We start from the raw sequence: 27626 nt of genomic DNA on the forward strand, positions 1-27626 counted from the left end.
CACCCCCAACCCCCCGGCGCCCCCCACTCCCGAACCGCAGCCCCCCGCCAGCCCTGCCAGCGCCCCCCACTCCCGACCCGCAGCCCCCCGCCAGCCCAGCCGGCGCCCCCCACTCCCGACCCGCAGCCCCCCGCCAGCCCTGCCAGCGCCCCCCACTCCCGAACCGCAGCCCCCCGCCAGCCCAGCCGGCGCCCCCCACTCCCGACCCGCAGCCCCCCGCCAGCCCTGCCAGCGCCCCCCACTCCCGACCCGCAGCCCCCCGCCGGCCCAGCCGGCGCCCCCCACTCCCGACCCGCAGCCCCCCGCCAGCCCTGCCAGTGCCCCGCACCCCCAACCCCCCGGCGCCCCCCACTCCCGACCCGCAGCCCCCCGCCGGCCCAGCCAGCGCCCCCCACTCCCGACCCACAGCCCCCCGCCGGCCCAGCCGGCGCCCCCGCACCCCCAACCCCCCGGCGCCCCCCACTCCCGACCCGCAGCCCCCCGCCGGCCCAGCCGGCGCCCCCGCACCCCCAACCCCCCGGCGCCCCCCACTCCCGACCCCCACCCCCTCGCCGGCCCCCGACCCGCAGCCCGGCCCCGGGCAGGCTGAGAACCAGGCGGGACCCAGCACGCGGCTCCCTCCCGGGCCGGGTCCCTCTGCGCGGGGCGGGGCGGGGGGGGCTGTAGCGCCGGGCGGGAACCCAGGAGTCCGGCTGCGAACCCCGGTACCTGCCGCGCGGCCCCGCTGCGGCTCCATCTCACGCGCGGTCCCCGCGCCCCGCCCCGGTTGCTAGGAGACGCTCCAGCGCGAGCTCCTCGGCCGCCGACACGTCACCCGCGCGGCGGCCGCAAAGCGCGGGGCGGGCGAGTGTCGCAAGCGCGGGGCGGGCCCTGGCGGCGCTTTCCGGCAGCCCCGGGGGGGTCTCCTCCCCACGGCACGGCTGGGGCGGAACCCAGGCGTCCGGGGCCCCATCCAGCCCCGCCTCCTCCCGCTGCGGGGCCCCTCCCCCCGCGGGCCCTATCCCGGACGCCTGGGTCCTCCCGCTCCCAGACAGCCCCGCGCTCGGGGTCCTGGCGCCCCCGGGCCCCCCCGCCCGGGCCCTCTCCCCCCGGGGACCCGCAGCGCCCCCCAAGTGCTGGCCTGGGGCTCGTGCTACAGCCAGCAAGGAGGCTCCCCGCCTGCTGCAGCCCGTGGGCCCCCCCGTGTATTGACCAGGCCCGGCCCCACCCTGCGGCCTGGGCTGCGCCACGTTGCCTCTCCCGGGCTGGCTCGGGCCCTGCTGGCCGCGCTTGGCGGGGTGCGCAGCCTGCGGAGAGGGGCAGGTCCCGGCCTGGTGCTGAGCCCTCCCGGCGGGGCTCAGAGCAGCAGCCCTGTTCGCCCGCACCCGCCAAAAGGAAAGGAGGACGCGTGGCGCCTTGGAGACTAACACGTAGCTTTCGTGATGCATCCGATGCAGGGAGCTGTGGGCCAGGAAAGCTCCCGCTCCAATAAATCGGTTAGTCTCTAAGGTGCCACGAGGCCTCCTCTCCTTTCTCCTGAGATAAGGAGACATTCGTTCGGAGTGGGGCGCCAATCAGATTGTCCCCCTCTTCCGTGAAATTAATGTGGCAACTTGGTTTGCTACAGGCACCGGGCAGAACTAGTGTGTGGGCTGGGGGAAGAAGGGTCCTCCTTGGGGTCAGGAGGGCTGGGTTCCAGTGGGGTATAGTGCTTAGGGCTGGGGGTGGCAGGAGTCAGGACTCCTGGGTTTTCCCAGCTCTGGGAGTGGGGTTCCATGCCTGGCTCTGGGAAGGGAGTGTGATCTATGGGTTTGAGCAGGGGATTGGGGGGTCAAACCTAATACAACGCCTCCTGGGTTCTGTTCTTGACTCACTGTGTGACTCTGGCCTTTTCCCTCTCTGTGCCTCAGTTTCTCCTGCTATGGGCTGGGGTCGATGAGACTGACCCCTCCTCTCAGAGGGGCAGGCAGGATGCCTTCATGTTGGTAAATCTCATTGGGATCCCCTAGGAAAGGGCCAGGTACCAGCGCTGCTGCTTTGGGTCACGGATCATAGACTGTCAGGCTTGGAAGGGACCTTGGGAGGTCATTGAGTCCAACCCCCTGCTCAAAGCAGGGCCAGTCTCCAGTTTTTGTCCCAGATCCCTAAATGGCCCCCTCAAGGGTTGAACTCACAACCCTGGGTTTAGCAGGCCAATGCTCAAACCACTGAGCTATGCCTCTCCCCCCACTGAGCTATCCCTCCCCCTCACAGAGTCATAAACCAACACACTTTAATAGTGACAATTACCCAGGGCTGGGAAGCTGTAAACAGAGACTGCTGGGGCTGCGGCCTGCAGAACCACCAACCACATCTCCCTCCCACCCAACTGCATTTCTCATCTGCCAGGGAAGCTGCATTTCCATCCTGCCAGCGACACGGCCTGGTCTTCGCTTCGCTCCCCAGCCCTGTACAAACCCCAACACCTTTTGCTCCCACTGCAGAGCCCGGCTGGTTCTTCCTGCTCTTCCACTCTGAAGGGAAGAGGCAAATATTTATACAGAGCCCAAAATGTTACATTCTCTGTGGCTCTGGCCTGAGGGGGAGGAGGCAGAAAGGACCAGCTTGGTGCAGGGACAGGGACAGAGAGATCTCCCCAACACTTCCCACAGCTGTGGCTTTTGCTACAAAACAAAATCCAGCCTCCATCTGTTCTTGGTATGAAGAAAACTTTTTCCTGGTGACCCTGAGGAAAACTGACATGGCTGCATCTGCCTGAATTTGCAGAGAACTTGAGCCGATCGCCCGGAGATGAGGGATTTGCCCTCAGGGTAACCAGTGCAATGATGCCTGCCTGGGTTTGTTGAGTCCAAAGCAATAGGAGCAAGCGTGCGGGATGAACGCCCCGTTCATTCCAGTGAAGGCTAACTCCAATGCCCACTGCTCTCACTTTAAATGGCAACACTTAACTATTCCAGAGGGAAGAGGAAGGATCAGAGTACAAAGGGCTAGGTGGGGGGAGACAGCATGGGATAGATACGTCGGAGGGGGGGAGGTGGCATGGCTGGATTAATTTACCACAGAGCGGGGCTCAGATTCAGCCATCTGGAAACACTGCACTGAAATAGCCTCGTCCTGGGCTTGAGTCTGTCCCTTTTCTCCCTCGGTTACGTCTGGCCAGTTTCCATCAGGTTTAAATGAAGTGTTGCAAGCAGGCAAGACTAGAGCAGATCAACAGTGAGTCATCCACTGCCCTACCCTGTCTCCAGCACCAGCTGCTTCAGGAGCCCTGGAAAACCCAATCCCCATGCTGTCTGTAGTTGTTGCATGATACTGTATGGAAAGATAGGGATTCCTGCCTGACCCTTGGGGCCATCAGCCCTGGAGCATGAGAGTTGATTACAACTGTAACAGAAAGGAAAGGGTGTGGAGGGTGATTGGGGGATGGAGGCTGGAGGGGAGCAGCCTCCTTAACCCAGAGAGAGGGCAGCATGGCACCAGAGGCCTTCTTGTGAGAAGAGCTGCGCCTCTGTAAGCCCTGCTGGCTCTTCTGTTTGCAGGAGGGTGGGAAAGCTGCAGGGTATGGCAGGATTGCAACCCTCAGGTGCCCCTGTGGAGATGAAGATGCGTGAGCAGGGGGTAAGGTGGTAACACAGCCGTGTGGAGTCCCCATGCTGCCTCAGTGCCAGAGGCAGGGTGGGTGACACAGGGCTTCGCGCTGCTGGGAGACCAGGCCTTCAAGAAGAGCCAACAGCTCCATGGGGGGCCCGGATCAGGTAGTCACTAGGCCGTGCAAAGCCATCCATGCACCAGCATCCTCCACAGCCCCGCCACACAGCAGGCCCCGGCCCCTTTCCACTGTCCTCCCCACCGTCAAAATCTCCAAACCCTTTTCACACAGCTTCCTGACCCAGGGGGGACAGTAGCTGCTGGGCCCCATCCCCCACCTCAGCTGGCTTCCTCTGCAGCCCAGTACCCCCTGATCTGGGCGGAGTTTAACCCTCTCCCTGCCAAACACAGGGCAGGGGCCTGGAACCCCTTGTGGGTGTGTACAAGCAGGAGATGGGTGCTGGAGATAGATGGGCTCCTCCCCAGAGCGGGTCAGCGGCCCAGCAGTCCCCGCCCCTGCCAATGTGTCTGGGCCTACGGTCTGCCAGCAAGGCACCACCATTGTCCCACTCAGTGACTGGGCTGGATCTGGGTCCACACCAGCTCCACTCAGCAGCCTCAGCCCCGGGACATCTGCTCCCTGCAGTGCTGGCCTCTGGTCAGCTCCGCCTGCCAGGGCAGGGCATACCCTGCCCTGAGCCCTAGGAGCATTTTGTACCAGCTGGCGTCAGCCAGGCTGGGATGGGACACGGAGTGGGCAGAGCTGCCCCCCCCCGGGAGAGTTTCCTCTCCAAGCTCAGCCGATGCCCCTCACCCCTGACTCACAGCCCCTGCTACTCCTGGGCCCCCCAGCTCTGCCGCTGCCCTCTGGGGGGGAGGCCCCAGCCTTAACCCTAAAGCACTAGCCCCGTGCACAGAACGAGCCTGCTGGGATGGGGGCTGCCCCCCAGGGGGGCTGGGTCTCCTGGACAGGTCTCTGGGTGGCCTGGGGCTGCCAGGGGGCAAAGCTTGGAGCCCATCGCTGGGGACCCAGTGCCTCGGTTCTGTGCGGGGCCGAGGGACCCGAACCCCGCTGGGTCCGCCCCGTCCCGGGGAGCTGGGCCCGGCCCGTGCCTCTTTAAAGGCCGCGGCGGGAGCTGGGCCCGCCCCTCGCACCTGCGGACCGGCCGGGCCGGGCTGGGCTGCAGGAAGCAGGAAGTTCGGGCTGAAACTTAGCGCACCAGGAAGCGGCCGGAGCGGAGCATGGTGAGTGCCCGGGATCGGGGGCCCGCCCCGATCTGCCCCGGCCGCCGATTCACACGGGGCTCCGGCGCCCGGAGGGGATGCGGAGTGACTCCGCGCGGGGAGGGGCCCGGGCCCGGCTCAGGAGCGGCGGCCGCGGGGGAGCGGACTGGAAACAGCGGCTGGCGGGGATCCCGCCTGGCTAACAACCCTCCAGGGCACGGCAGCGACTTAACACCCCCCTCCCCCCATGCTGCGGAGAGAACCCAGGCGTCCTGGCTCCCAGCTGTGGCTCTGGTGGCTGCTGGGGGGAGGGGGGCACAGGCCAGGGTCCGGGTGACAGAGGGAGGAAGCGGGTGCTGCTGAGACAAGGGACCCGAACGGCGCGCTCGGCGCTGCAGGCTGCTCCCTGGGCCGTCTCCAAGGTGGCGGCTGGACGCGGCCGGGCAGGGGCTGGGCGCAGGTGGCGATTGCTGTGGGGAGGGGACTGGGTGCAGCCAGCGTAGAGAGGGGAAGCGGGCAGCCGGAATATTTTCCAGGAAGGGAATAGGGGCGGGGAGAGTCTGCAGCTTCTCAAAGGGGGCGCAGGAGCAGGGTCATTCCTGAGACCAGAGAGAACCCCCACCCCGACTTCCAAAGTAACAGGCTCCTGGCTGCGTCCCGTGCCAAGGCTCCCCATGGATCCACAGACTAGGAGCTGCATGCCCCCCTCTCTCTTCTCCCCGCCCCCTCCCCCTGGTGCTGGGTCTCATTATCAGCCCCTCCCCCTCCGCCCCCCCATCCCATCCCTGCAGAGCTGCCTAGAAAGAGGAAGCGGGCGGCCTAACGGTTCCTGCCGCACTCGGGGGACTCCAGACCCCAAGCCCTGTTCTGCACGCTGAGCCGGCCACGGTGGGGGACAGGGCCCCCTGAATTGCAGGGCTATTTTGGGGCCAGGGTGGGATGGGGGGAAGGGGGATGACTCAGTGGGCATTTGGGGGCAGCGCTGGCGGGTGGGGTGGATGGAGGCCAGGCTGGGTCTAAAAGGGGCCACAGACCCTGGGGGCTCCTGGCCTGAGCTGCCCGCTGTGTGGGGCTGCCGGGGGCTGGGAAGATGCAGGGGTCTGGGAAGGGGTCTGGGGGTTGGGGGGTCTTCAGGGGGTGCTTACCAAAGGACTGGTGCCTCTGAGGCCCCACTAGCCGTGATCCCCCACTGAGGGGGCAGAGGGCTCTGAGCTGTGGTCTGTCCATCTGAGCAGTCTCTGAGCAGCTGCAAAGCAAAGAGCAGAAGGCAAAAGATTAATGTGACCTGCATCTGGGGTCACTAATTCACCTGAGTCGGGGGAGACGGGGTTAATGCCTGGCCCTGGCTGCGCAGAACACCCCAGTCCAGAGCACCTGGGGGAAGGGGGGAGCGGCCTGGGACCTGAAGGGTTAAGGGAAGGAGCTCGGGTGCCCCAAGTGTTGCCAAGGTGCCCTGGCAGTGGAGAGGTTTCCCTTAAAGGAGCCACACGGCGGGAATGGAGGGGGGCTCTGGCCCCTACCCTGTCTGCTTCCTCCTGGGGGGCCTGGGGTTCCACTCTCCAGGGGCTGGGGTGTCCCTCCTCCTCCCCCGTGTTGGAGCCATGTTGGCCACCTCTGGCCAGTCCTGGGTTAAAAACTGGGTCAGATTTGGGGGATCAGTGTCGGGCTAAATGCAGCAGGTGCTGGGGGTTGAGTGGGGGCCCGGAAAGGGGAGGTGGCGGTCGTGCTGCCAGCCAGGGCCAGTGTAACGGGGATTCTCTCTGCAGGCTGCTGGACTCAGACCCTGGGGCTCCCATGGGGCTCCCTCCGGCCCACGCTGGGCAGCACTGCCCTGGGCACTGGGCGGGCTCTGCTCCCCTGTGCCTGACGTACTTTGGGCGCTGGCCGCGGGCAGCGTTTCTGAGATTCCAGCCTGGGACCCACCCAGCCTGACACGCCTGGGTCTGACCAGCCCAGCCGCTTGGATCAGGCTCAGCAGGAGGGGGAGGAGACAAGGGGGTGGCTCTGACCCTGTCCCCCCTGCGGGTCTCACAGGCTCAGGGGGTGCTCCCATCCTGGGACTGTCCCAGGCCCCTGGGTGCGCTGCGTTTGCTGGGTCTCTGCTCTGCGGGGGGCAGAGGACCCAGCAGGGCTTTGGAGACAGACCCCCCGCTCCACCCCTGCAGAGGGGTTTGCCCTGGGCCGCAGAGGGGTTTGCCCTGGGCCACACTGGGCTGGCCGTGTCACACCCGCTGCCCCCTGCAGGCAGAGGGCATAACTGCTGGGGGGAGATTGCTCGGACCGACCCGACCGGCTGGGTGAGTCCTGGAGACGTGACGCGCGCTGGAAGTTCCCTGTTGACATTCCGCAGTAATAAGTGTGGGGGGTGGGGCAGCGCAATCACCCCGGGGGCTGCTCTGCCCCGTCGCCCAGAGAGCCCCCCCAGTGCCCAGTCCTGCCCTGTGGGACCTCCCTCAGCCTCTGTGCCTGCAACGCTGCCTCTGTGTCCCTCCTGGCCTTGGGCCAGGCACCCTCCTTCCCCGGCTCTCTCCTCTCCCTTCCTCATGCTGGCTGAGGTGTTGTGGTCCAGTGGTTAGAGCAGGGGTCTAGTAGCCAGGACACCTGCTTCTATTCCTGACGCTGAGAGGGGAGTGGGGATGCTGGGAGACAGGACTCCTGGGTTCTCTGCCCCTGCCTTTGTTACATCAGCTGCCTCAGTTTCCCCACATGATTGTTCTCCTGTAGTAGGCTTTGGGGCTCAAACGGAGTCTGTGAAGCATTCTGAGCTCCTCAGAGGTACAGGGCTGCAGCTGGACCCCAGAACCGGGGCGTTGCCCTGTGATCAGCAGCCCTTTAGCTTCTCGAGGGCCCTTCCCCCATTCGCCTTGGGGCCTCCCTTCTCTGGGCCCCTGAGGTTTTGCCTGGGCCGCGTGTGCTGCTCCCGCAGCCGCTCTCCTGTTGACCCCTGGCGGGGGCTCTCCCTGCAGGAGGGCACCGGTGGCAGCGGGATGGCAACGGACCGGGTGAAGAACCTGCAGAGCGAGGTGGAGGGGGTGAAAAACATCATGTCTCAAAATGTGGAGCGGATCCTGGCGCGGGGCGAGAACCTGGACCACCTGCGGAACAAGACCGAGGACCTGGAGGCGACGGTGAGCCCTGGTTCGGGGAGGGGACCGGGGAGCAGCAGGCTGGGGGAGACCCCCATCCTGTGCTCGTGAGGTTCCTGGTTAGGTCATGGGGAGCAGGAGGGGGAACCTCAAGACTGGAGTTGATTTGCAGAGGGTGGCGACTGGAGCCTGATAGGGGGTTTGGGCAAAGGCCTGGCTGCTGTTCTGGCCTGGCACCGGGTGCCCCTGGCTCTGGGGCCACCCAGACTAAGACAGGCCTGGGCACCACCATGACCCCTGACCTCGCTCTGGGGGCTCCGGCTGCTGCCCCCACAGGCTCAGCTGGGCGTGGAAACGGCGCCGAGCAGGAGGCGGGGGGGGTGTGTGGTTCGGATCCTGCTGGTCCCTGCCCACGTGCATTGCACGACGCGCACTCTGGGGGGAGGGGCTGTTTGCTCAGCCGCTGATAAACCCTGGCAGCCGGCGAGACGCTGTCTCTGCCCTGCCCTTTGTCCCACGCTGGCATGGCTGATCGGAGGCTCTCAACCTGGTGCCCAGCATGGGCCGGTGCCAGCAGCTGCAAGCTTCCTCTAGGGGTCAGCTCTGGAATAACGTGCCCATAGCTCCCAGCACCGGCTTGGCTTGGCAGAGCGGAGCTGGGGCGGTGCCCGCATGTGGACCCGCCTGCCGGCATTGCTCGTGCCTGCAGATCTGCCCACGTGAGCGAAAGCGGTGGAAGCCAGATTCCCATCCACCGTGTTAGAGAGCCCAGGCCCACTGCTGCCCTGGTGTAGCTGCAGCAAGAGGAAATGTCCTGGCGAACCCCACCGGTGCTGGCTCTGATGCAGCGAGCGCAGCCCAACGGGCGCGTCTGGTACCCCAGCACCAAACTGGGGTGGCCCATGTAGAGCTGGATTAAGGCCGGTGCTGGCCCGATCTACCAGCCCAGTGAGTCTGTGTCCAGCTGCAGCCTCGCCCTGAGGGGGTGCAGATGTCTCTTTCCCCCCCCCCATCCCTCTGGTTAGAGCTGCCCTCGGCAGGTGGGGGGCTGTCCAGCGGCCTAGGGCCAAGCCAGGCAGGGGCTGGAGGATCTGGGTCAGCGTGGTGCTAACCCCCCCGCCCCTCCGGCATCTCTTCCCAGTCTGAGCACTTCAAGACGACCTCGCAGAAGGTGGCCCGCAAGTACTGGTGGAAGAACGTCAAGATGATCGCCATCATCTGTGTCATTGTGGCCATCATCATCATCATCATCATCCTGTTTGCCACCAACGTCATCCCCACATAGGCCACGCCCCCTCCCCGCAACCTCTTCCCCCACTCCACAGCTTCCCTGCCCCCACTGCCTGATGGTCGCTGGGGGGGCGATGCCTCCTGTCAGCCTTCTGAGTTTGCCCCTCCCTACGCCAGGAGGGGGAGGACACTTGTACTCTGACCCTCATTGCCCCCATGAAAGCTCCTTGGGGACTGTAGCCCCCTGAGGGGAACTCCCCTGCTCCCTCTGGCTCTGCCCAGCTTCCTTCCCCCAAACCCTGTGTCACACCCTTTCCCGGGCACCCCCATCGGTGTTCCCAGGCTGGCAGAGCCAAGCTACGCGGGAGCAGCTCCCAACCCCCAGCTCGGCCCCGGGGGGCGGGGTTGTCCCCTCTGCCCAGTGCGGCTGCCTGTAGTCCAGCTGAGGGAGGAGGCACTCCTGGGCTGGGGTGAGGGGCTTGGATCTGGGGAATGCTTCCCCCCCATCATCACAGCCCGTGCCTCCTGTGGGGCAGAGCTGGGCGTGGGCAAGGGCTGCTCTGTCCTGACCTGGACGTGGCCCTGTGGGGAGCAATCTACCTTTTGCCTTAATAAATAATGAGAGAAGGGGATATCCCTGCAGGAGGGGGCGGGGGGATTTGTCAGCCACCTCTGCCTGTCCAGGCTGGGGGCTCATGGGCTTCACTCCCTAGGTTCTCATAGCTAACCCCTCCCATGGCACCCTGACAGTTGGTGCACCCCCTGTCCTGCCTGGAGGGGCAGGGTGCTCTTGGGGGTGCAGAAACCCCCTCTTGTCTGCAGGGGGAGACTCAGCCAAGGGGCACAGCTGGGAGCTGGCGGGTGCTCTGTCGATTGGGGGAGCGGGGAAGGGTGAGCAGCCTCACCCTTGTTGCAGCCTCAACCCGCCCCAGCCTCCCCCACATGCCCTGAGTTTGGCTGTGTAGGTGGGTCTTACTTGCAGGCTCCCCCGTCGGACCTGGGGGGGATCCCTGAGCTGAGCAGTGGAAATGAGCTTTGGAAGTAGTTTCAGAGCCGCCACCCCCCCGACCCTGGAGGGGGAGACCAAGTCTTCCTGATTTCCCCCCTCCCCACCCTCGCCCCCCCAGACGCAGGCTGCGCTCCCTGCAATAAATGTATTTATACCTCACCGGGGAGTAGCGATTTATTGGACGGAACCTACCTCCACCTCTGCTCTGTACCCTGTCTGCTGAGCCCCACTGGACTCTCTCCCACAGCACCCTCTGCTGGGAGAGGCTGGGACTGCACAGGCTGGCATTGTGCCTGGCCCGGGGCGTGGGAGGGGTGTTGGATGGTCCTTCGTTCCAGGCTGTGACCAACTTGTAACCCTCAGCCCCTCACCCTCCGGGGCTGAGAGCGCAGGATGCTCGCCCGGCAGCCAGCCCTGCCCCCGGCTCTTTCCGGGGCCCCTCCCAGCTGAGGATCTGCCATGATGCACCCCCTGAAACTGAGGCATGGAAGTGGCTTGCCAAGGCCGTGCCAGAGCCAGAAAGAGAACCCAGGATTCCTGCCCATCTTTCCTGGCACAAACCTGGCAGCAGTTTGGTTGTGAGAGCTGGGTTAGAGCGGGGGGAGGACTAGGGGCTAGTGGCTGGGGCTAGCATGTGGGGCAGGGCCATCTGCTGCAGCCAATGGAGGGGGGATTACTGGGTGACTTCCTTCCCCCCCTCCCCCCTTATGCGCACACACAGGGAGAGGGGATGGGATCCCTGCCCCCTTGGCCAGGGCCCCTAGCACTAGAGCTTCAGGAGCCCTTTGCTGGCCTCCTGTCCACTCTGGGCTCAGCCACTAGGGGGCACTGTCACTGATCCCCATGCAGCACCCTCTGGGAGTCATTTCCAGACAATCCCCTGGCCACGAGCCATAGGTAACCAGATTCTGCTGAGCAGAGAGATGTGGCTGCCCCTCTGCCTCAGTTGGCTATTGGAGAATCCCCATTAGCACTATGGGGCTATGACACACAGGAGAGCAATCCTGATTCCACGCAGCAGAGGGCAGTAACAGCTGTTGGGGTTTTAATGTTTGATCAAGGGCTCGGATCCAATGGGGGATACTTAAAACAACCAAACAAATACAAGAATTAAACAAGCTCCTCCCAGAAGTAGCAACCCATTCAGCCAATGAGATACTAGCTTGAAGCAATTCCATCATTGGCACAAACTCCCATTGGCTGGTCAGAGATCTGGAGGGCTGGGTGCTTCTGTGAGCAGATTGACCCTTTTGTGGCTGGGCCATGCCCTCTGCTCCCCCGCCATGGCTCTGTTGTGTTTCACACCAGCATGTGTTACCATGTGGAACTCCCTGCCACAGGATGTCCCTGAGACCAGAAGCTCAGCAGTGTTTGAGGGCAGGCTGAAACATTGAGCTGGTGATAAGAGTTGCCAGGGGGACCTCAGAGACTTCTATCTTGTTACACTTCTGCCTCAGGATATGAGCTAGCCTCCGGCTGGTGGGATGTAGTAAAACCCCCTCCATAGGCAGGTGACGCCACAAAGGCCCTAGGCCAGGGGCTTTCCGCCTGTTCCTCAGCAGCAGCTGGAACTGGCTGCTGTGGGAGCCACGATACCAGGCAGGATCTGCTAGGGGGGCAGCTGGCTCCGGGGCTGGGCTTTCCCTCCTGGCTGGGGCTGTGGGAGCGCTGTGTTCCCCTACACAGCTGCCCAGGGCACTGAGATGCTGACTTCTGTGCCAGAGGCAGCCTGGGTGGGTGACACAGACAATTGCCTCAGTGTGTGGGGAACAGCTCGCATTCCCTGCTTGGGCCTCAGCTCTGGGCTGGTGCCACAGAGGCTGGGCTGAGGCCTGGCTCGATGGCTCAGGGAGGCAGGTGGTAGAGGGTGGGTTGGCAGCTCCTGGCCATGGGGAAAATGGTGGAAGCAACCGCAGCTGTGTGGGAACTGCCAGGTGGCTCCCAGCCTCAGGCGTTGGCTGCAGCTCCTCAGGGCTGGAGGGCCGGTCCCACGGGGTCCCTGCCAGGGCAGAGATGCAATGAGCCAGAGACTGGCATCAGCACTGTTCAGCTGGGTTTACTCCATTGCACCCCATCTCCGCTGGGTCTGCCTCCTTCAGTGCCCACACAATTCCCCCCCACACCCCAAGATCTACACCCTCTGCAGCCCCAGCACTGGCCCCCGGCCTCCCCCAGCCGATCCATCCAGCATGGCCACCCCCATCATCCCTGAATCTACCCGCCCCCATTGCAGTTCAGTGGCGGATTTAGAGTTAGTGGGGCCCTGTGCTCAGCTTCATTGTTGGGGCCCCTCCTGGGGACCCAGCCAAGGAAAAGAACATTCGCTCTTATCTCCCCTCACCCCCGTTTTTCATCCTTTTTTCCTTCCTCTTCCTCCTATAAGTAATAGGAAGTAAATGAAAATAAAGTGAGGGATCTTGACTGGTTTTGTCGTCGAACTTATTTTTCCACAGACCACTTGAAAATCGCTGAGGGTCTCAGCAGACCACTTCATGATCTTTCCAAATAGTGTTTGTGCCCTTAGCTGACTCGTGTGAAGCGCTTTGGAGAAGAGCCTTTTATAAAAAACAAATATGTAAAAAGTGATGGGGTGCGGGGTCTGGCCAGGACTTAGGGTGCAGGAGGGGGCTCGGGGCCGGGGGCGCAGGGTCTGGGAGGAAGTTAGGGTACAGGAGCAGGCTGGGGGTTGGGGTGCGGGGTCTAGCCAGGACTTAGGGTGCAGGAGGGGGCTCAGGGTTGGGGCAGGGGGTTGGGGTGTGGAGCGTTTACCTGGGGCAGCTCCCGTGTGGTGCGAGGGGTGCAGGTGGGGATGTGGGGGTGTGTGTGTGCAGGAGTCAGGGCTCGGGGTGTGTGAGGGGGTGCAGGGGTCAGGGCAGGGGGCTGGGGTCGTGGGGGTGCTCCCAGCCCCCTGCCCTGAGCAGCTCATGGCAGGGGGCTGGTGGGGGTATGTGAAGGGGGAGTGGGGGGGCTCCGCCCTGCTCCGATTCCACCCTCTTCCCCAAGGCCCCGCCCCTGCCTCTTCTCCGCCTCCTCCCCCCACCGTGTTGCGGCCCTGTCCCTCCCCCGGAGAGACCTGAGCGCTGGCAAACAGCTGTTCCGTGGGGGCAGTGCTGGGAGGGGGAGGGGCAGGAGCACAGCACGCTCGGGGGGGGGGAGGAGGCGGGAGAGGGGGAGCTTGGCTGCTGGTGGGGGCGGAGCCTGCAGCAGGAGCCGGCAGGACCAAGCTTCTACCCCCGCAGCTGCCCGGCCCTGGGGCTCCTTGTCACTGGGGGGCTGCATGCCAGGGCACCCTTGTGTTTCACTGTAAATCCGCCTCTGTTGCAGGTACACCCTGAAATGGGCAAAGTCCTGGTCACTTTGTTCAGAGCCCTTCCCCCCACATGCCAGTTACCCCAGCCACACCCCTGCCCCCCCCAACTCTTCCCTGGGCCCAGGAGAAGGAAGCAGCTAACAACAAACTCCAATACCCCCACATTGAACCCACCCCCAGCAGGCTCCCCAGCCAGCTCGTCTGCCCTGCACACCCCATCCCATGCTGCGAGCCCTCGGGTGGGTTGGACACATTCTGGGCCTGGGCCAGCACCTGACACAGTGTGTGGCCTGACCGTTCCTTGTCACTCAGCCAGCGCTGCCTCGTGTGGAAATCTGCCACCTGGAGCCCTCTTTCCCACAAAGATTCTCTGGGGAATGGGAGGGGGGCATGCTCGTCAGTGCCACCCGTAGACCAGGCCGCGCCATCAATCAGGTGCCACACACCCGAACTGCCACTGGCCTAGCCAGTGTCCAGCTCTTTCTACTATCATCAGCCCCTCCTGTGCCATGGAATCTGATCTACAGTGAACTAGTTACACAGTCAACATTAGGTTTCAGAGTTAACACAGGGGAGGAGAATGGGGCCCTCCACAGCCATCTGCAGACTAGCTGCATGTAGACTCAGGGACCCATGGCTGCATCAGTTCTGCCCAAGCCACCTTCTGCCGGCTCTTTACAGCACCACGGCTAGAGCCTTAATTACTGTGTAAGGAAAGCTGAGGCCTTGGCCCCAGCTCCCTGAGCCTGAGAGTGCTGGGCTGAGCCTGGCTCTAGACAAGCCGAGCACCAGTTCCCGCCCCACCCACCTTACCTGCGCTAAGCCCTAAGCCAGCACCCGCAGGAGCTGTGCAGCAACCGTGTCACCACGGTGTTGAAGGGAAGTGTGCCAACTCCCCGGCCACCTCCCTGGCCCCTGGGAGCTGAGAGGCCTCGTTAGAGCCCACTTCCCATTAGGTAATTAAACGGTAAACAACCATCACGCTGGGGCAGGGCGACCCCAGGTGCAACAGCCTGAGGCTCAGTGGGTTTGGCATCAGTGACGGATTTGACCCCATCTCAGGAGTAACTGGGCCAAAGCCATGGGGCTGATGCCAACGTTCCTGACGTTGGCCCAGCGGGTTACGGGTGTTTGAACCCCCAGCTCCCACAATCCCCTGTGCCACCAGTGGGAACCCCGCATCACACAGCTGGTATCCTGCAATACATGGCAGCAGAGGTGAGCAATGCACCATGCGCTTATTGACCCCGCAGGCTGGTGTGACTGCCCCGCCGTGAATGCCCATTGGGTGGTACCCTGCAAAAGTGCCACTTCTGCTTGTCGGCAAGGCCTTAGTGCGTCCCCTGCAGCATGACCTGAGACATAAGTGCCCCCATGCTGCTGCATGCACCTCCTGTCTTCTGACATGGCCAGAGCTTCAGGGGGAGCGTACCGCACTGGGCGATTCTGGAGACATCCACCCATCTTCTCCTCCTGGTTTCTAGCAGTTGGAGGTTTAGGTCGCCCTGAGCATGGGGTTGCGGCTCTGACCATCCTGGCTAATAGCCATTGCGAGACCTAGCCTCCGTGAACTTATCTCATTCTTTTTTGAATCCAGTTATACTTTTGGCCTTCACAACATCCCCTGGCAAGGAGTTCCACAGATTAATTGTGCATTGTGTGAGGAAGTACTTCCTCTTGTTTGTATTAACCTGCAGCTTATTCATTTTATTGAGTGGCCCCTGGTTTTTGTATTATTGGACAAGGTAAATAAAACTCTCTTCTTTTGGAGATGGGGTGACCAGCACTGGACACAGGATTCCAGGGCTGGGCGCACCAGGGATTGATGTATGTGTTGGGGGGTGATAACTTCTGTTTTATTTTCTATCCCTGTGCTAGTAATTCCTAGTCATCTTTCTCATCACTGCTGGGAACTAAGCTGAAGTTCTATCCCCATGACTCCAGGTGCTCCTTCTTGAGCATCAACAGCTTGTTTAGACCCCATCTCTGTGGGGTTGGGATTGTTTCCCCCAATGGGCATTACTTTGCACCTAGAAATGTTGAATTTCAGCTGCCATTTTGTCCCCCCATCAGGGAGACCCCCCGTAACTCAGCTGTCTTGAACAATATTAGTTCATAGGCAAATGTTGTCACTTCACCAGTTACTCCCTTTTCTGGATCATTGATGAATTTGTTGAACAGCCCAGTCTGGCGCGGGGGGGACCGCGCTGTTCACTTCTCACCACTGGGAAAAGGGACCATTTAGTCCTGCCCTTTGTTCCCTGTCAAACAGCTACTGATCCAGGACCTTCCCTCTTTCCCCTAACTGCTTTGTGTCCTCCAAAGCCTTTAGTGAGGGACGTGGCCTGGCAGAGGCAAGGGGGAGCTGCTCGTGCAGTGAGGCACCAGAAATTGACACCCCCTCGCCATGCGGCCAGGGCAGCCAGGTGGGGCAGCGGTGGCCTGTGACTGACATGCAGTGTTTCCTGTCTCTGCCACAAGCTGCGGAGGAGGCCACACACCCTGCCCTCCCCCCTGGGTGGACTTTACTCACCTTCCTGCTTCCCCCGTGCTGGCCTGGGAGTCCAGCGTTCACTTGGGTGCATGAAAAGAAAGTAACGAGCCAGCTGGAAACTGTGAGCAAGTCCCAGGAGTGGCAATTAACTACAAAGCAGCATTTGCCAGCTGCTCCTCCCCAGAGCCACCATCAGTCTCTCTCCTAATGGATCCCTGCCCGTCTCTCTGCCCCCCTCGCAGCCTCCCCTTCCAAGCTCCCTTCCAACCTGCCGCCAGTGGGTCCCTGCTGCACCCAGCTTACACCGGGCATCTCAGGGAAGACTCCCCTTTGGGTTCATGACAGCTGAGCCCTGCATCCACTGCAAAAGACGCTGCAGGAGCAAATCAGGGCTGGGGGCTAAAGGTGAGGCTTGTCCGCTCCCCGAATTAGGCCTGTCTCGAGCTCCCATCCACAGATCTCCACGCAGTTCACTAAAGGAGGGGTCATTATCCCCATATTGCAGAAAGGGAAACTGAGGCACAGTGAGGGGTGGTGACTTGGCCAAGATCACCCAGCAGGGCAGCAGCAGACCCAGATATGGAACCCAGCCCAGGCACTGCCCTGCCCATTGCCCAGAGAAGTCCACCCCTGCGGGCTGCTGATCCGGCCCTTCCTGCCCTGCCAGAGTCACTCCAGAATAGATGTAGGAAAGGAGTGAAAGTGAAAAGTCTAGAAGGAAAGAGAGAGAGGCTGAGAGCCCAGCGCCCAATACTGCCCCCGGTGCGACTCCGGAGTGACCCAGTGTGGACCTTAGCGTGACTCCGGAGTGACACCGCCAGGACGGCAGGTGGAAGTGCGCTGCGGGCGGGGCTGAGCCGGCTCTTTCTTCCTGGGCAGGCGCTTCTCGTGGCCTGCCCCTCTCGGCTCCTCGCCCGCCAGGCTGCGCTGCGCTCCCCTCTCCGCTGTGGAGCAGGCTCGGAGGCGGCCGCCTGGGGTCCCGCGTCCGCAGCTGGGAAAACCCCGACTGCCCGGCAGCGCCCAGGGCCCCGGAGCAACTGGTGGGACGCTCCGGCGCGGGGCGCACGGGCAGCCCGGCGCAGCAGGACCCCGGGCAGAGCGGATCGGAGCTTCCCGAGAGCCGGCGCCATGGTGAGGGGCGCGGGTGGCCGCGGGCAGCAGTTTCGGTTTCTAGGCGCCTCCAGCGGGCGGGAGGGCGCGGGGACCCCGGCACCCTGCCCAGGGCCCTGCCCAGGGCCCTGCGTGGCCCCCCATCCACGGGGGTGGGCTGGGGCCGGGGCGCTTTGCGGGGTCACGGGTCCCCGGTCTGACCCCCGGGCGCTGGGGGGACGGGTGTACCGCGGGCCTGGGGGGAGAGATGGTGCTGTTCAATGCCTGATACCCCCCCCGCGCGAGTTCGGTGCCTCCCTCCGGCCCCGCATAACTGAGCTTTGTGCCCCCCTATATCGCCCCGTTTTCCTCCCTGCTTGTGGCAAGCCCAGCTGCTCTCCTGTCCCCTGCCCCGCCACAGGCTCCTTCCTGCCCAGCCCCAGCCCCCGCCCCGGGACCGGGTAAACCAGAAGCCAAATGGCACATCCTGATCCCAGCTCCAGGCAGCCCTGGTCTTTGTCTCCGCCTGCCCCAAATCAGTCTGCGAATTTGCAGATGACACTAAACTGGGAGGAGTGGTAGATACGCTGGAGGGCAGGGTTAGGATACAGAGGGACCTAGACAAATTAGAGGATTGGGCCAAAAGAAATCTGATGAGGTTCAATACGGATAAGTGCAGGGTCCTGCACTTAGGACGGAAGAACCCAATGCAGTGTGCCCTTGTTGCCAAGAAGGCTAATGGCATTTTGGGCTGTATAAGTAGGGGCATTGCCAGCAGATCGAGGGACGAGTGATCGTTCCCCTCTATTCGACATTGGTGAGGTCTCATCTGGAGTACTGTGTCCAGTTTTGGGCCCCACACTACAAGAAGGATGTGGAAAAATTGGAAAGAGTCCAGCGAAGGGCAACAAAACTGATTAGGGGACTGGAGCACATGACTTATGAGGAGAGGCTGAGGGAGCTGGGATTGTTTAGCCTGCAGAAGAGAAGAATGAGGGGGGATTTGATAGCTGCTTTCAACTACCTGAAAGGGGGTTCCAGAGAGGATGGCTCTAGACTGTTCTCAGTGGTACCAGATGACAGAACAAGGAGTAATGGTCTCAAGTTGCAGTGGGGGAGGTTTAGGTTGGATACTAGGAAAAACTTTTTCACCAGGAGGGTGGTGAAGCATTGGAATGTGTTACCTAGCGAGGTGGTGGAATCTCCTTCCTTAGAGATTTTCAAGGTCAGGCTTGACAAAGCCCTGGCTGGGATGATTTATTTGGGGACTGGTCCTGCTTTGAGCAGGGGGTTGGACTAGATGACCTCCTGAGGTCCCTTCCAACCCTGATAGTCTATGATTCTTAGCTTCCCTTGCAACCCCTTCTCTGGGGCCAGGAAGCCTGAGTGCGCCCCAGCTCTAGGGGTCAGGCCCCCTGGATCTCCCATAGTGACCCCCAACTGTTGGGGCAGGTCCTGGGGAGGCCTGTGGTTCTGTCTCACCCACTCTGATCCACGGGAGAAAGGGCCTTCAGAGGCCATGCTGGTGCATGTGACAGTTCCTACAGGGTTAATCTGCTTTGGCAGGCAGCCTGTCCTGGCCCCAGCCCCTCCAGGGGGAGATGAGGAAGGGCCTGTGACCCCTGTGCAGTGGGAGGGTCTACGAGGAGTGGGGTCTGGCAGCTTCCCTCTGAGGAAGGGCCGTTCTATTGCTCTGTACCCGCCTTGGTGCTCCGGATGTGGCATCGTGCGGCCAGACCTGGGTGAGCCAGCTGTGTGATGTGCACTAGCCAGGGATCTGGCCTGTGGACTCCAGCCTCCCTGTGCTGGGCTGTAAATACAGCACCCAGGTCTCTCGGAGGCACCTGCCCCCCTCCCTCCCAGGGAGTTTTGTGTTTGTCTGCAGGCTGCAGGGCCCGATCCTAGGAACCAGCAGGGCAGCTCATGCAAGCATGGGCGGCTCCACCAAACAGCCCAGGCTCAGCCCCCTGCCCCCACCCCGCTGCAAAAGGCAACAGGAAACCTCGCAGAGAGGCCCCCGTCTTGGTTTAGGCTCCAGGGCTCAGCCCCTCCTTCCTCCCACTGCAAAAGGCTCAGCTTTAGCCCCCGGCCGGCAGGGCGGTGGCAAACGGGATCCCAGGGCCTGGCCCTGGGGATGTGGGTAGATCACATGCTCCTGTGGCTGAGCAGCTTTGTTTCTTTTCATGGGGCAGAGAGGTCCTGGGCTGTGCGACCTGCCCTGCCGCACCCCACCCCTTCTCTGCGGCCTCCGTTGCTTCCACTTTCACAGGCTTTTGCTCCTCCCCAAGGGGCAGCCGTGTGCTGGCAGGGAGAGCCAGCCTCATCTGGGCAGGGGCATTTGCCATCTGCCATGCCCACCAGCGCTGTTAATCCCCCAGTGCCCAAGAGCCCTGACTGAGACCGGGGCTCCTTGGGGCTGGCCCCTTGCCAAAGAACAGGGAGGGACAGGAGCAAGCCGGCTGGCCCTGGCTGCCTCCTGGGGGGCTCAGCCCAGCCCAGGGTGGCTGGACGTCCCACTGGTGGGGGCTGGTGTGTGGTGTTTAAATTATTCAAGGCTCCCTGGGGACGTGCTGCTCTGAGCAGCCCAGTAGCCATCACAGGAGTTGGAGCTTTCCCACCAGACCGTGCTGGCAGGCAGGACTCCTGGGTTCTATTCCCAGCTCTGCCTCTCTGGGTGACTTCAGGCAAGTCCCTCCCCTGCTCTGGGCCTCGGTTTCCCCATGTGTGATGCAGGATCAGGATCCTGAGCCACTGCGGTGAGCCCTGTTAGATTGGGGGCCTGGTGTCAGTGCCAAGGGCTCTGAGCCTCATAAAGAGATTCACATAGTGGCCTGGCAGATCAGGGGTCGGGCTGGGCCTCAGGAGAACCAGCTGAATTCCTGGCTCTGCACAGATGCTGGTCCAGTCACTGAATTGCTCTGGGCCTCAGTTTCCCCATTTGTGAAAGAGGGATAACAGCCCTTTGTCTCTCTTCTCTGATGAGGCTGTCGGCTCTTGGGGGCTGTCTCTGTCTGAGCAGTACCTTATGGTGGGCTGCCTATCTCAGCTGGGGCCTCTAGCTGCTACCGTAATACCCCTAATAAAGCAACATCCACAGTGCCCGCCTGAGATCGGTGGGTTGGAGTTTGCTGTTAACCTGCGGGGGCAGTTTGACCTGGCTGCGAACCGCGGCTTGGCCCCAGCCAAGCGGGGAGCACGCACAATGAGATCGTCGGAGAGCAGGGTGGAGAAAGACCCTGCCTGACAAGAAGGAGGGTTCTGCCCACTGGCTGCTCGGAGCACCCACTCCCTGGGGGTTGTGGGGATTTATCTGTTGTTGTGCCCCATTGCAGGGAGGGGAGAAAGGTGGCTTATTCTCCCCCCCCCCCCCCCCCGGGGCTCCTGGATCAGGCTGCCAGGGGCCCTTCTGCTCAGGGCAGGTTGTGCCCCTTCCCATCCCCTGGGCTGTGAGGGGTTGGCGCAGCTCTGCTGGGAGGACACCCCAGGGTGGGGGCTGCAGGACAGGGAGTCTCCAAGGAGCCAAGCACCTGCAGCAGCCTGGAAAGTCAGGCCCCAGGCACCCCAAGAAACCCAGGGCCCCCCAAAACTGATTCTCTCATTGGTATGTGGGCCTCTGACCCCCCTGCCCGGGGAATCCCACCTGCCTGTTTCAGCACGGGCTCAGCACATGTGATTAGCCGTATTTCCTCTCTGAGCTGCTCAGAAACCCCCTTTGTGCAAGGAGGATCCTTCTGTCTCAGCCCTTGCGGTGATCCAGATCTCCCCAGCCACCTCAGGGGCTGTTGCCACTCCATGGGAAGGGGTTGCAGTTGCTGTATGTATTCCAGTCACACCTAGAAACCCCACCCGAGATCAGGGCCCCCTTGTGCCGGGCACTGCCCAGACCCCGCCCGAGATCAGGGCCCCCTTGTGCCGGGCACTGCCCAGACCCCACCTGAGATCAGGGCCCCCTTGTGCCGGGCACTGCCCAGACCCCACCTGAGATCAGGGCCCCCTTGTGCCGGGCACTGCCCAGACCCCGCCCGAGATCAGGGCCCCCTTGTGCCAGGCGCTGCCCAGACCCCACCTGAGATCAGGGCCCCCTTGTGCCGGGCGCTGCCCAGACCCCGCCCGAGATCAGGGCCCCCTTGTGCCGGGCGCTGCCCAGACCCCGCCCGAGATCAGGGCCCCCTTGTGCCGGGCGCTGCCCAGACCCCGCCCGAGATCAGGGCCCCCTTGTGCCGGGCACTGCCCAGACCCCGCCCGAGATCAGGGCCCCCTTGTGCCGGGCACTGCCCAGACCCCGCCCGAGATCAGGGCCCCCTTGTGCCGGGCACTGCCCAGACCCCGCCCGAGATCAGGGCCCCCTTGTGCCGGGCACTGCCCAGACCCCACCTGAGATCAGGGCCCCCTTGTGCCAGGCGCTGCCCAGACCCCACCTGAGATCAGGGCCCCCTTGTGCCGGGCACTGCCCAGACCCCGCCCGAGATCAGGGCCCCCTTGTGCCGGGTGCTGCCGAGACCCACAGAGACTCTCCGTGCCCCAAAGAGTTTGGTCTGATGGGATGGAAGGAGGAAGGATCCCATTACACATTGGGGTGCTGAGCCCCAGCCAGATGAAGTGACTGGTCTGCGGTCACATGGGGAGTCCACGGCAGGCCAGGAATTGAACCCCATCTTGTAGGTCCCAGCCCGAGGCCTTGGCCCTGGCCTAGCCCATGTTGGCAGTGCTGGAAAATCCCTACCCTGGTGACTTGTTTTTCCAGCTCTAACCGCCTCCAGGCATCAATCAAAGGAGCCTAGAACAAACAATAGTGACATGGCTGATTCCCGTAACCAAACCCGACCCCCCCCCGCCCCCCGGGCCACCCACTCGGCTCAGCCCCACTCCGGCTCAGAGACTGGGACGCGCTCCAGCAGCCGGATGTCCTGACACCTCGGGCCCCACAGGAAATGCTCCCCTGGCCCAGTGCTGGCACCAGGCCATGGCCTGTGAGAACAGGCTGGGACCAAAATACCCTGGGGTGTCTCTTTGGGCCCCCCAGACTCGTAGGGAGTGATGCTGGGGCAGGGGTGGGCAGGGGGAACCCTGAACGTTGTCTTCAACTGAGCAGAGCCGGCAGTGGGAGAGAGAGGCTGCGGGGGGAAATGAGCGCTGGGTTGGGATCAGCCATGGCTGGGTGAAGGGAGGGGGCACTGTCCCTGAACTACCCCAACAGCATGGGGGAATGCACCTCACAACCCCCTCATGCCTTACCCCAACTCCTCACCCCCCAATCCCTGCCCTCCATACCCCAACCCCCTCACGCTGTACCCCAACTCCTCACCCCCCAATCCCTGCCCTCCACACCCCAACTCCCTCACGCTGTACCCCAACTCCTAACCCCCCAATCCCTGCCCTCCACACCCCAACCTCCACACGCCGTACCCCAACTCCTCACCCCCCAATCCCTGCCCTCCACACCCCAACCCCCTCACGCTGTACCCCAACTCCTAACCCCCCAATCCCTGCCCTCCACACCCCAACCCCCTCACGCTGTACCCCAACTCCTAACCCCCCAATCCCTGCCCTCCACACCCCAACCCCCTCACGCCGTACCCCAACTCCTCACCCCCCAATCCCTGCCCTCCACACCCCAACCTCCACACGCCGTACCCCAACTCCTAACCCCCCAATCCCTGCCCTCCACACCCCAACCCCCTCACGCTGTACCCCAACTCCTAATCCTCCAATCCCTGCCCTCCACACCCCAACCCCCTCACGCTGTACCCCAACTCCTAACCCCCCAATCCCTGCCCTCCACACCCCAACCCCCTCACGCTGTACCCCAACTCCTCACCCCCCAATCCCTGCCCTCCACACCCCAACCTCCACACGCCGTACCCCAACTCCTAACCCCCCAATCCCTGCCCTCCACACCCCAACCTCCACACGCCGTACCCCAACTCCTAACCCCCCAATCCCTGCCCTCCACACCCCAAACTCCACACGCCGTACCCCAACTCCTCACCCCCCAATCCCTGCCCTCCACACTCCACACTCCATACCCCAACTCCTAACCCCTCGATCCCTGCCCTCCACACCCCAACCTCCACACGCCGTACCCCAACTCCTAACCCCCCAATCCCTGCCCTCCACACCCCAACCCCCACATGCAGTACCCCAACTCCTAACCCCCCAATCCCTGCCCTCCATACCCCAACCCCCACATGCCGTACCCCAACTCCTCACCCCCCAATCCCTGCCCTCCACACCCCAACCTCCACACTCCATACCCCAACTCCTAACCCCCCAATCCCTGCCCTCCATACCCCAACCCCCACATGTCGTACCCAAACTCCTAATCCTCCAATCCCTGCCCTCCACACCCCAACCCCACATGCCGTACCCAAACTCCTAATCCTCCAATCCCTGCCCTCCACACCCCAACCCCCTCACGCTGTACCCCAACTCCTCACCCCCCAATCCCTGCCCTCCATACCCCAACCCCCACATGCCGTACCCCAACTCCTCACCCCCCAATCCCTGCCCTCCACACCCCAACCCCCGGATGCTGTACCCCAACTCCTAACCCCCCAATCCCTGCCCTCCACACCCCAACCCCCTCACGCTGTACCCCAACTCCTAATTCTCCAATCCCTGCCCTCCACACCCCAACCCCAGCCCCCAGTGAGAGGGATATGTTAGCCCAGCCCTCCCCCCCCGCAGTGAGATGGGGAGGGGTGGCTGGCTGGGGGGCAGGCGACAGCCCCATGCCTGTTCACCTTGTGGGGGACTACGCAGCAGGTGGTAGGAGATGGGCATCTGTGGGGAGCTTTGAGCTTGAGGGTTGGGATGCTCAGAGCAGCAGGGTGTTTTGTGTGTTGTCATCTTCAGCATCCGTTACTGGGCCTTCGAGGGGCTGTGGACATGTGCATTGGCCATGCTGGGAGGAGTGGGGTCTGTTGGGTAGAGCGGGGGTGGGGCAGGGAGTTAGGACTCCTGGGTTCTGTTCCCAGCTCTGGGAGGGGAGTAGAGTTTAGTGGTTAGAGCAGGGAGGGCTGGGAGCCAGAACTCCTGGGTTCTATCCTCGGCTCTGGGCAGGGATGGGGGTGCAGTAGTCGCAGCAGTGGGGCTGGGCACACAGATCCCACCCTGCTCCATGCGGTATAGTGCCCCTTTGTGCTGCCTTGGGGTCAGCACTGACTGCAAGGGGACAGCACCGCATCCTGCAGCGTGCTGGGCATTTCCTGAAGGTCTCTCCTCGGAAGCCCAGCTGTTGCTGGTTGCGCTGAGATCTTAGCTTCCGGTCGCCGCATCCTGCAGTCGCTGAAGGATTTTTCCTCCCCTGTTCCCATTTCCTGCTGGAGTTGGCTCAGCAGACTCGCCCCACCCAGCTCGGGTGTCTCCACCCTTAGACTGGGGTCTGATCTGAGTCCTTTTACCTCTTTGTGGAAAGAATATTTCCCAGGGGGATTTGAATCCCGCCAGCCCAGGAGCCAGGAACATCACTCCAGGAATTGTGGAGGTCAGAGGGCATCCGCTTGTCTGCTCTGAGAATTTATTCTTTGTGGATATTTCCTGCTCTGGCCACCCGGTCCTCCATGAGCAGCCCTGGCCGGATGTGCCGGAGAGAGCGTGCTCTGATCAGCACTTCTCAGCCAGGGGCTGCACCCTCCCCAGCACAGAGCAAATAGGGCCTCTTGGGCAAGATGTGTCTCAGAGTTAAGGAGAAGTGAATCAAGAAAGAACATAAGTAACAGACACTATCTGGCCGTGGTCTCTGCAGCTGGCATGGCTCTGAGGGATTTGAAGGTGTAGGGCACACGAGACCACAGGCCGCACTAAATACAATATCCCGACCTATGGGGAAGAAGGAGCCCTCCCCCATCTACCCTTTGGCTTTCAAAATCATTCCCTCAAAGGACCACAAGGGAAGGCTGGTCTGGTCCCTAAGCCCCCTGTACAAACTGGTCCCTGGAGCAGCTGCTGTTGCTTGGGATTAACCCAGCTGTTGGCAAACAGTGGATCAAAGAGTGCCGGGGGGTGGGGTGGGTCTCCATCTATGGAGGGGCCAAGGCTGAGTGGCGCTGGGACCAGGTGCGCCAGGTTGTGACGACCGGAGTGGGGAGCTGCCACTGCCTGGGTGGGTGCAGAGTGGGCTCCCCCCGCCCCCCTCCTGCAGGGGGGTCCCAGTAGGAGATGAGGCTGGGGGTCACAGCGTGGCAGAGTTCAGGAAACAGTCGTTAAGTCATAGAAACAGTGAGCTCCCTCTAGCCCCCAGGACCTGCTCCTGCCGTCCTGAAGGCTCAAAGAGGCCCCCAATGTGCCTTTGGGTTTATCCCGCTGACCCTCTGCCCCCTCAGCTGGCCCAGACCACTGAAGCCCAGCCATCCTGTTGTCATGGGGTCCCCGGGCGATGCCCTGGAACTGCTCCCTAGGAAGCCAGGCAGGATTGTGGGGGAGCCTCCTCTCTGGGAGCAGCCTGTCTGCAGGACACACAGCTCACACATCTTCCACCTTCCTGGGTCTGACCTCGGAGCATTCAGCATCCTCTGCCCCTCCCTGCGCTTCCCCCAGAGAGTCCGCCCAGGCGGGGTCCTGGTGAAACCAGTGGGTCCTGCCCCCCAACTCCGCAGTCAGACGGGACTCTCAGCCAGCCAGTAAAACAGAGGTTTATTAGACGACAGGGACATGGTCTAACACAGAGCTTGTAGGTGCAGAGAACAGGACCCCTCAGCTGGGTCCATTTTGTGGGGCGGTGAGCCAGATAACCCCGTCTGCCCTTCACTCCATGTCCCTAGCCAGCCCCAAACTGAAACTCCCTCCAGCCCCTCCTCCTCTGGGCTTTGTCCCTTTCCCGGGCCAGGAGGGCACCTGATTCCTTTGTTCTCCAACCCCTTTAGTTCTCACCTTGCAGGGGGGAAGGGCCCAGGCCATTAGTTGCCAGGAAACAGGGTGTCGGCCATTCTCTGTGTCCAGACCCCTGCACACACCTGCCCTCTAGGGCTCTGCAACGATCATACACCCTTATCCCACCCCCTAGATACTTAAGAACCGCATAGGGGAAACTGAGGCACCCCCACAATATTCAGAGGAAACATTAAGAAATGTCCTGCTTCATCATGTATTTAACCCTGTCCTCCCTGCAGGTGGAGGAGAACCTGGAGCGATGCCAGAAGGAGACAGAGGAGGTGACTCAGATCATGCTGGTCAACTACTCCAAGGTGCTGGACCGGGAGGTCAAGCTCAGTGACCTGGACGACAGAGCAGATGAGCTCCGCAACATGGTGTGCTGGGGGGGAGGGAGCAGTGGGGCAGGGCACAATGGGGGGGAGGGGGCTGCTCGTGCACCATCACTTTCCTGGGGGTGCGAATCCAAGACCCATGGGTTTGCAAATGGGCTCCCACTGCTGGGCTAAAAGGAGAATTCCTGTTAGTAATATGGGCCCCATGATACACAGCTGCCCGGTTCCGACTCCGGCCAGCAGGGGGCAGTGATGTACCCGGCGTGACAAGTGGCGGCTGTACAGGGTTTGAGCGGAGGGAAGCTGAAGCCTGGGGTGAGTTCCTTGGGCCTGGGGGCGGGTCCCCGGCTGCCCCTTGACAGCTCTCGCTTTGCTTCCTCCTAGAGCTCCGCCTTCAGCAAGACGACAAAGACGGTGGCGCAGAAGAAGCGCTGGGAGAACAGGAAGTACAGGATAGTCCTGGCGGCGGTCGTGGTGCTCATGGCGTTAATCATCCTGGCCGTGGTTCTGTGGCTGTCGCTGCGCGGGGCCGGGAACCAGGCCGCCGGGAACCAGGCCGCCGAGAGCCGGGCCACCACCACGCAGGGTGACTGAGGGAAGGAGACGACCCAGCGTCCTCTCTGCTAGGGACGCAGCTGCCCTGGGCTCAGTGCAATATGGACACAGCGCGCGGGGAGACTGCCGGGGCTGCCAGTGGAGCTGGGGATTTTCTTTAGCTATTTGGAAAGGCCCCTTTGGAGATGGGTCACAACACTAGGAAACAATATTGACAGCCCAGCTCCAGGGAGCAACCCTACAAAAACAACCCCCTAATGATCAGCCCAGGGCTCAAGAGCAACCCTACAATAACAAACCAATGTGTGCAGCCCAGTTCTGACATACAATCCCCCAATAACAACCTATTGGGATCAGCCCCAGCAACCCTACAATAACACCCGCAGTCCCTGGGAAGGGACCCTAGCAAGGGAGAAGGCCCCTGCGTTAGGTTTCCCAGCAGGTCAGGTAGATAAATGCTCACAAGTGCCTTAAGCTTTAGATAGACTACTGTAGGGTGGGGAGGAGAGGTTTGCAGACAGTTGTGCTTCATGAAGTGTATCGTGGGTGGTAGACCTGGTTTTAAGACCAGCCCCCAGATCTGTTTAAAGCTCTCGCTGCCCTGCGCCGCAGCCTTTCGCACCAGTCCCAGCACTGCTGAGGGCAGGTCAGTAAAGACAGATTGTTTGTAAAATGTTCGTGTTTCTGGTATGGCTGCTGGGGAGGGACAAATGGAGGTGGACAGAGAGATGGATAAACCGATAAGAGTCCACCATCTTCCCCACCTCTTTGTCTGCTGGTTGCACATGGCTGGATTGATTTCCCCACCTCCTAGAGCTCTCTGCACCCAGCAGCGATCCATGCCGAGGGGTGCCCG

At 62.4% G+C, this 27626-nt stretch overlaps 3 protein-coding genes across 7 annotated transcripts in view; 2 read left to right on the top strand and 1 right to left on the bottom strand.

Moving 5' to 3' along the window:
• Positions 1-6033, bottom strand: part of GGCX (gamma-glutamyl carboxylase) — a 27635-nt gene extending 21602 nt beyond the window's left edge. Inside the window, exon 1 of one of the 4 annotated variants that reach the window (XM_073325143.1) lies at positions 5937-6033. In XM_073325143.1, the coding sequence (XP_073181244.1) occupies positions 5937-6018 (82 nt within the window). In that variant the 5' untranslated portion in view covers positions 6019-6033. Of the gene's footprint in view, positions 1-708; positions 822-1853; positions 2114-5936 lie in introns of those variants that run through there. The other 3 variants (XM_073325142.1, XM_073325141.1, XM_073325140.1) reach the window with 3 other exon arrangements.
• Positions 3008-10275, top strand: VAMP8 (vesicle associated membrane protein 8). Of its 2 annotated transcripts, none has more exons than XM_073325150.1 (3): positions 3008-4812; positions 7758-7919; positions 9019-10275. In XM_073325150.1, exons 1-3 carry the CDS (start codon positions 4810-4812, stop codon positions 9160-9162), a joined length of 309 nt encoding a protein of 102 aa, XP_073181251.1. In that variant the 5' UTR covers positions 3008-4809; the 3' UTR covers positions 9163-10275. The 2 variants fall into 2 exon arrangements, with proteins under 2 accessions (XP_073181251.1, XP_073181252.1); XM_073325151.1 differs by lacking the exon at positions 3008-4812 and adding an exon at positions 4920-5679.
• Positions 10276-16746: 6471 nt separating this feature from the next.
• On the top strand, positions 16747-27443 carry VAMP5 (vesicle associated membrane protein 5). The gene is made up of 3 exons (XM_073325152.1): positions 16747-17051; positions 26120-26257; positions 26600-27443. Exons 1-3 carry the CDS (start codon positions 17049-17051, stop codon positions 26807-26809), a joined length of 351 nt encoding a protein of 116 aa, XP_073181253.1. The 5' UTR covers positions 16747-17048; the 3' UTR covers positions 26810-27443.
• Positions 27444-27626: the final 183 nt, after the last annotated feature.

The sequence above is a fragment of the Lepidochelys kempii genome, chromosome 26, assembly GCF_965140265.1.
Source record: "Lepidochelys kempii isolate rLepKem1 chromosome 26, rLepKem1.hap2, whole genome shotgun sequence".
Classification (NCBI taxonomy): Eukaryota; Metazoa; Chordata; order Testudines; family Cheloniidae; genus Lepidochelys; species Lepidochelys kempii.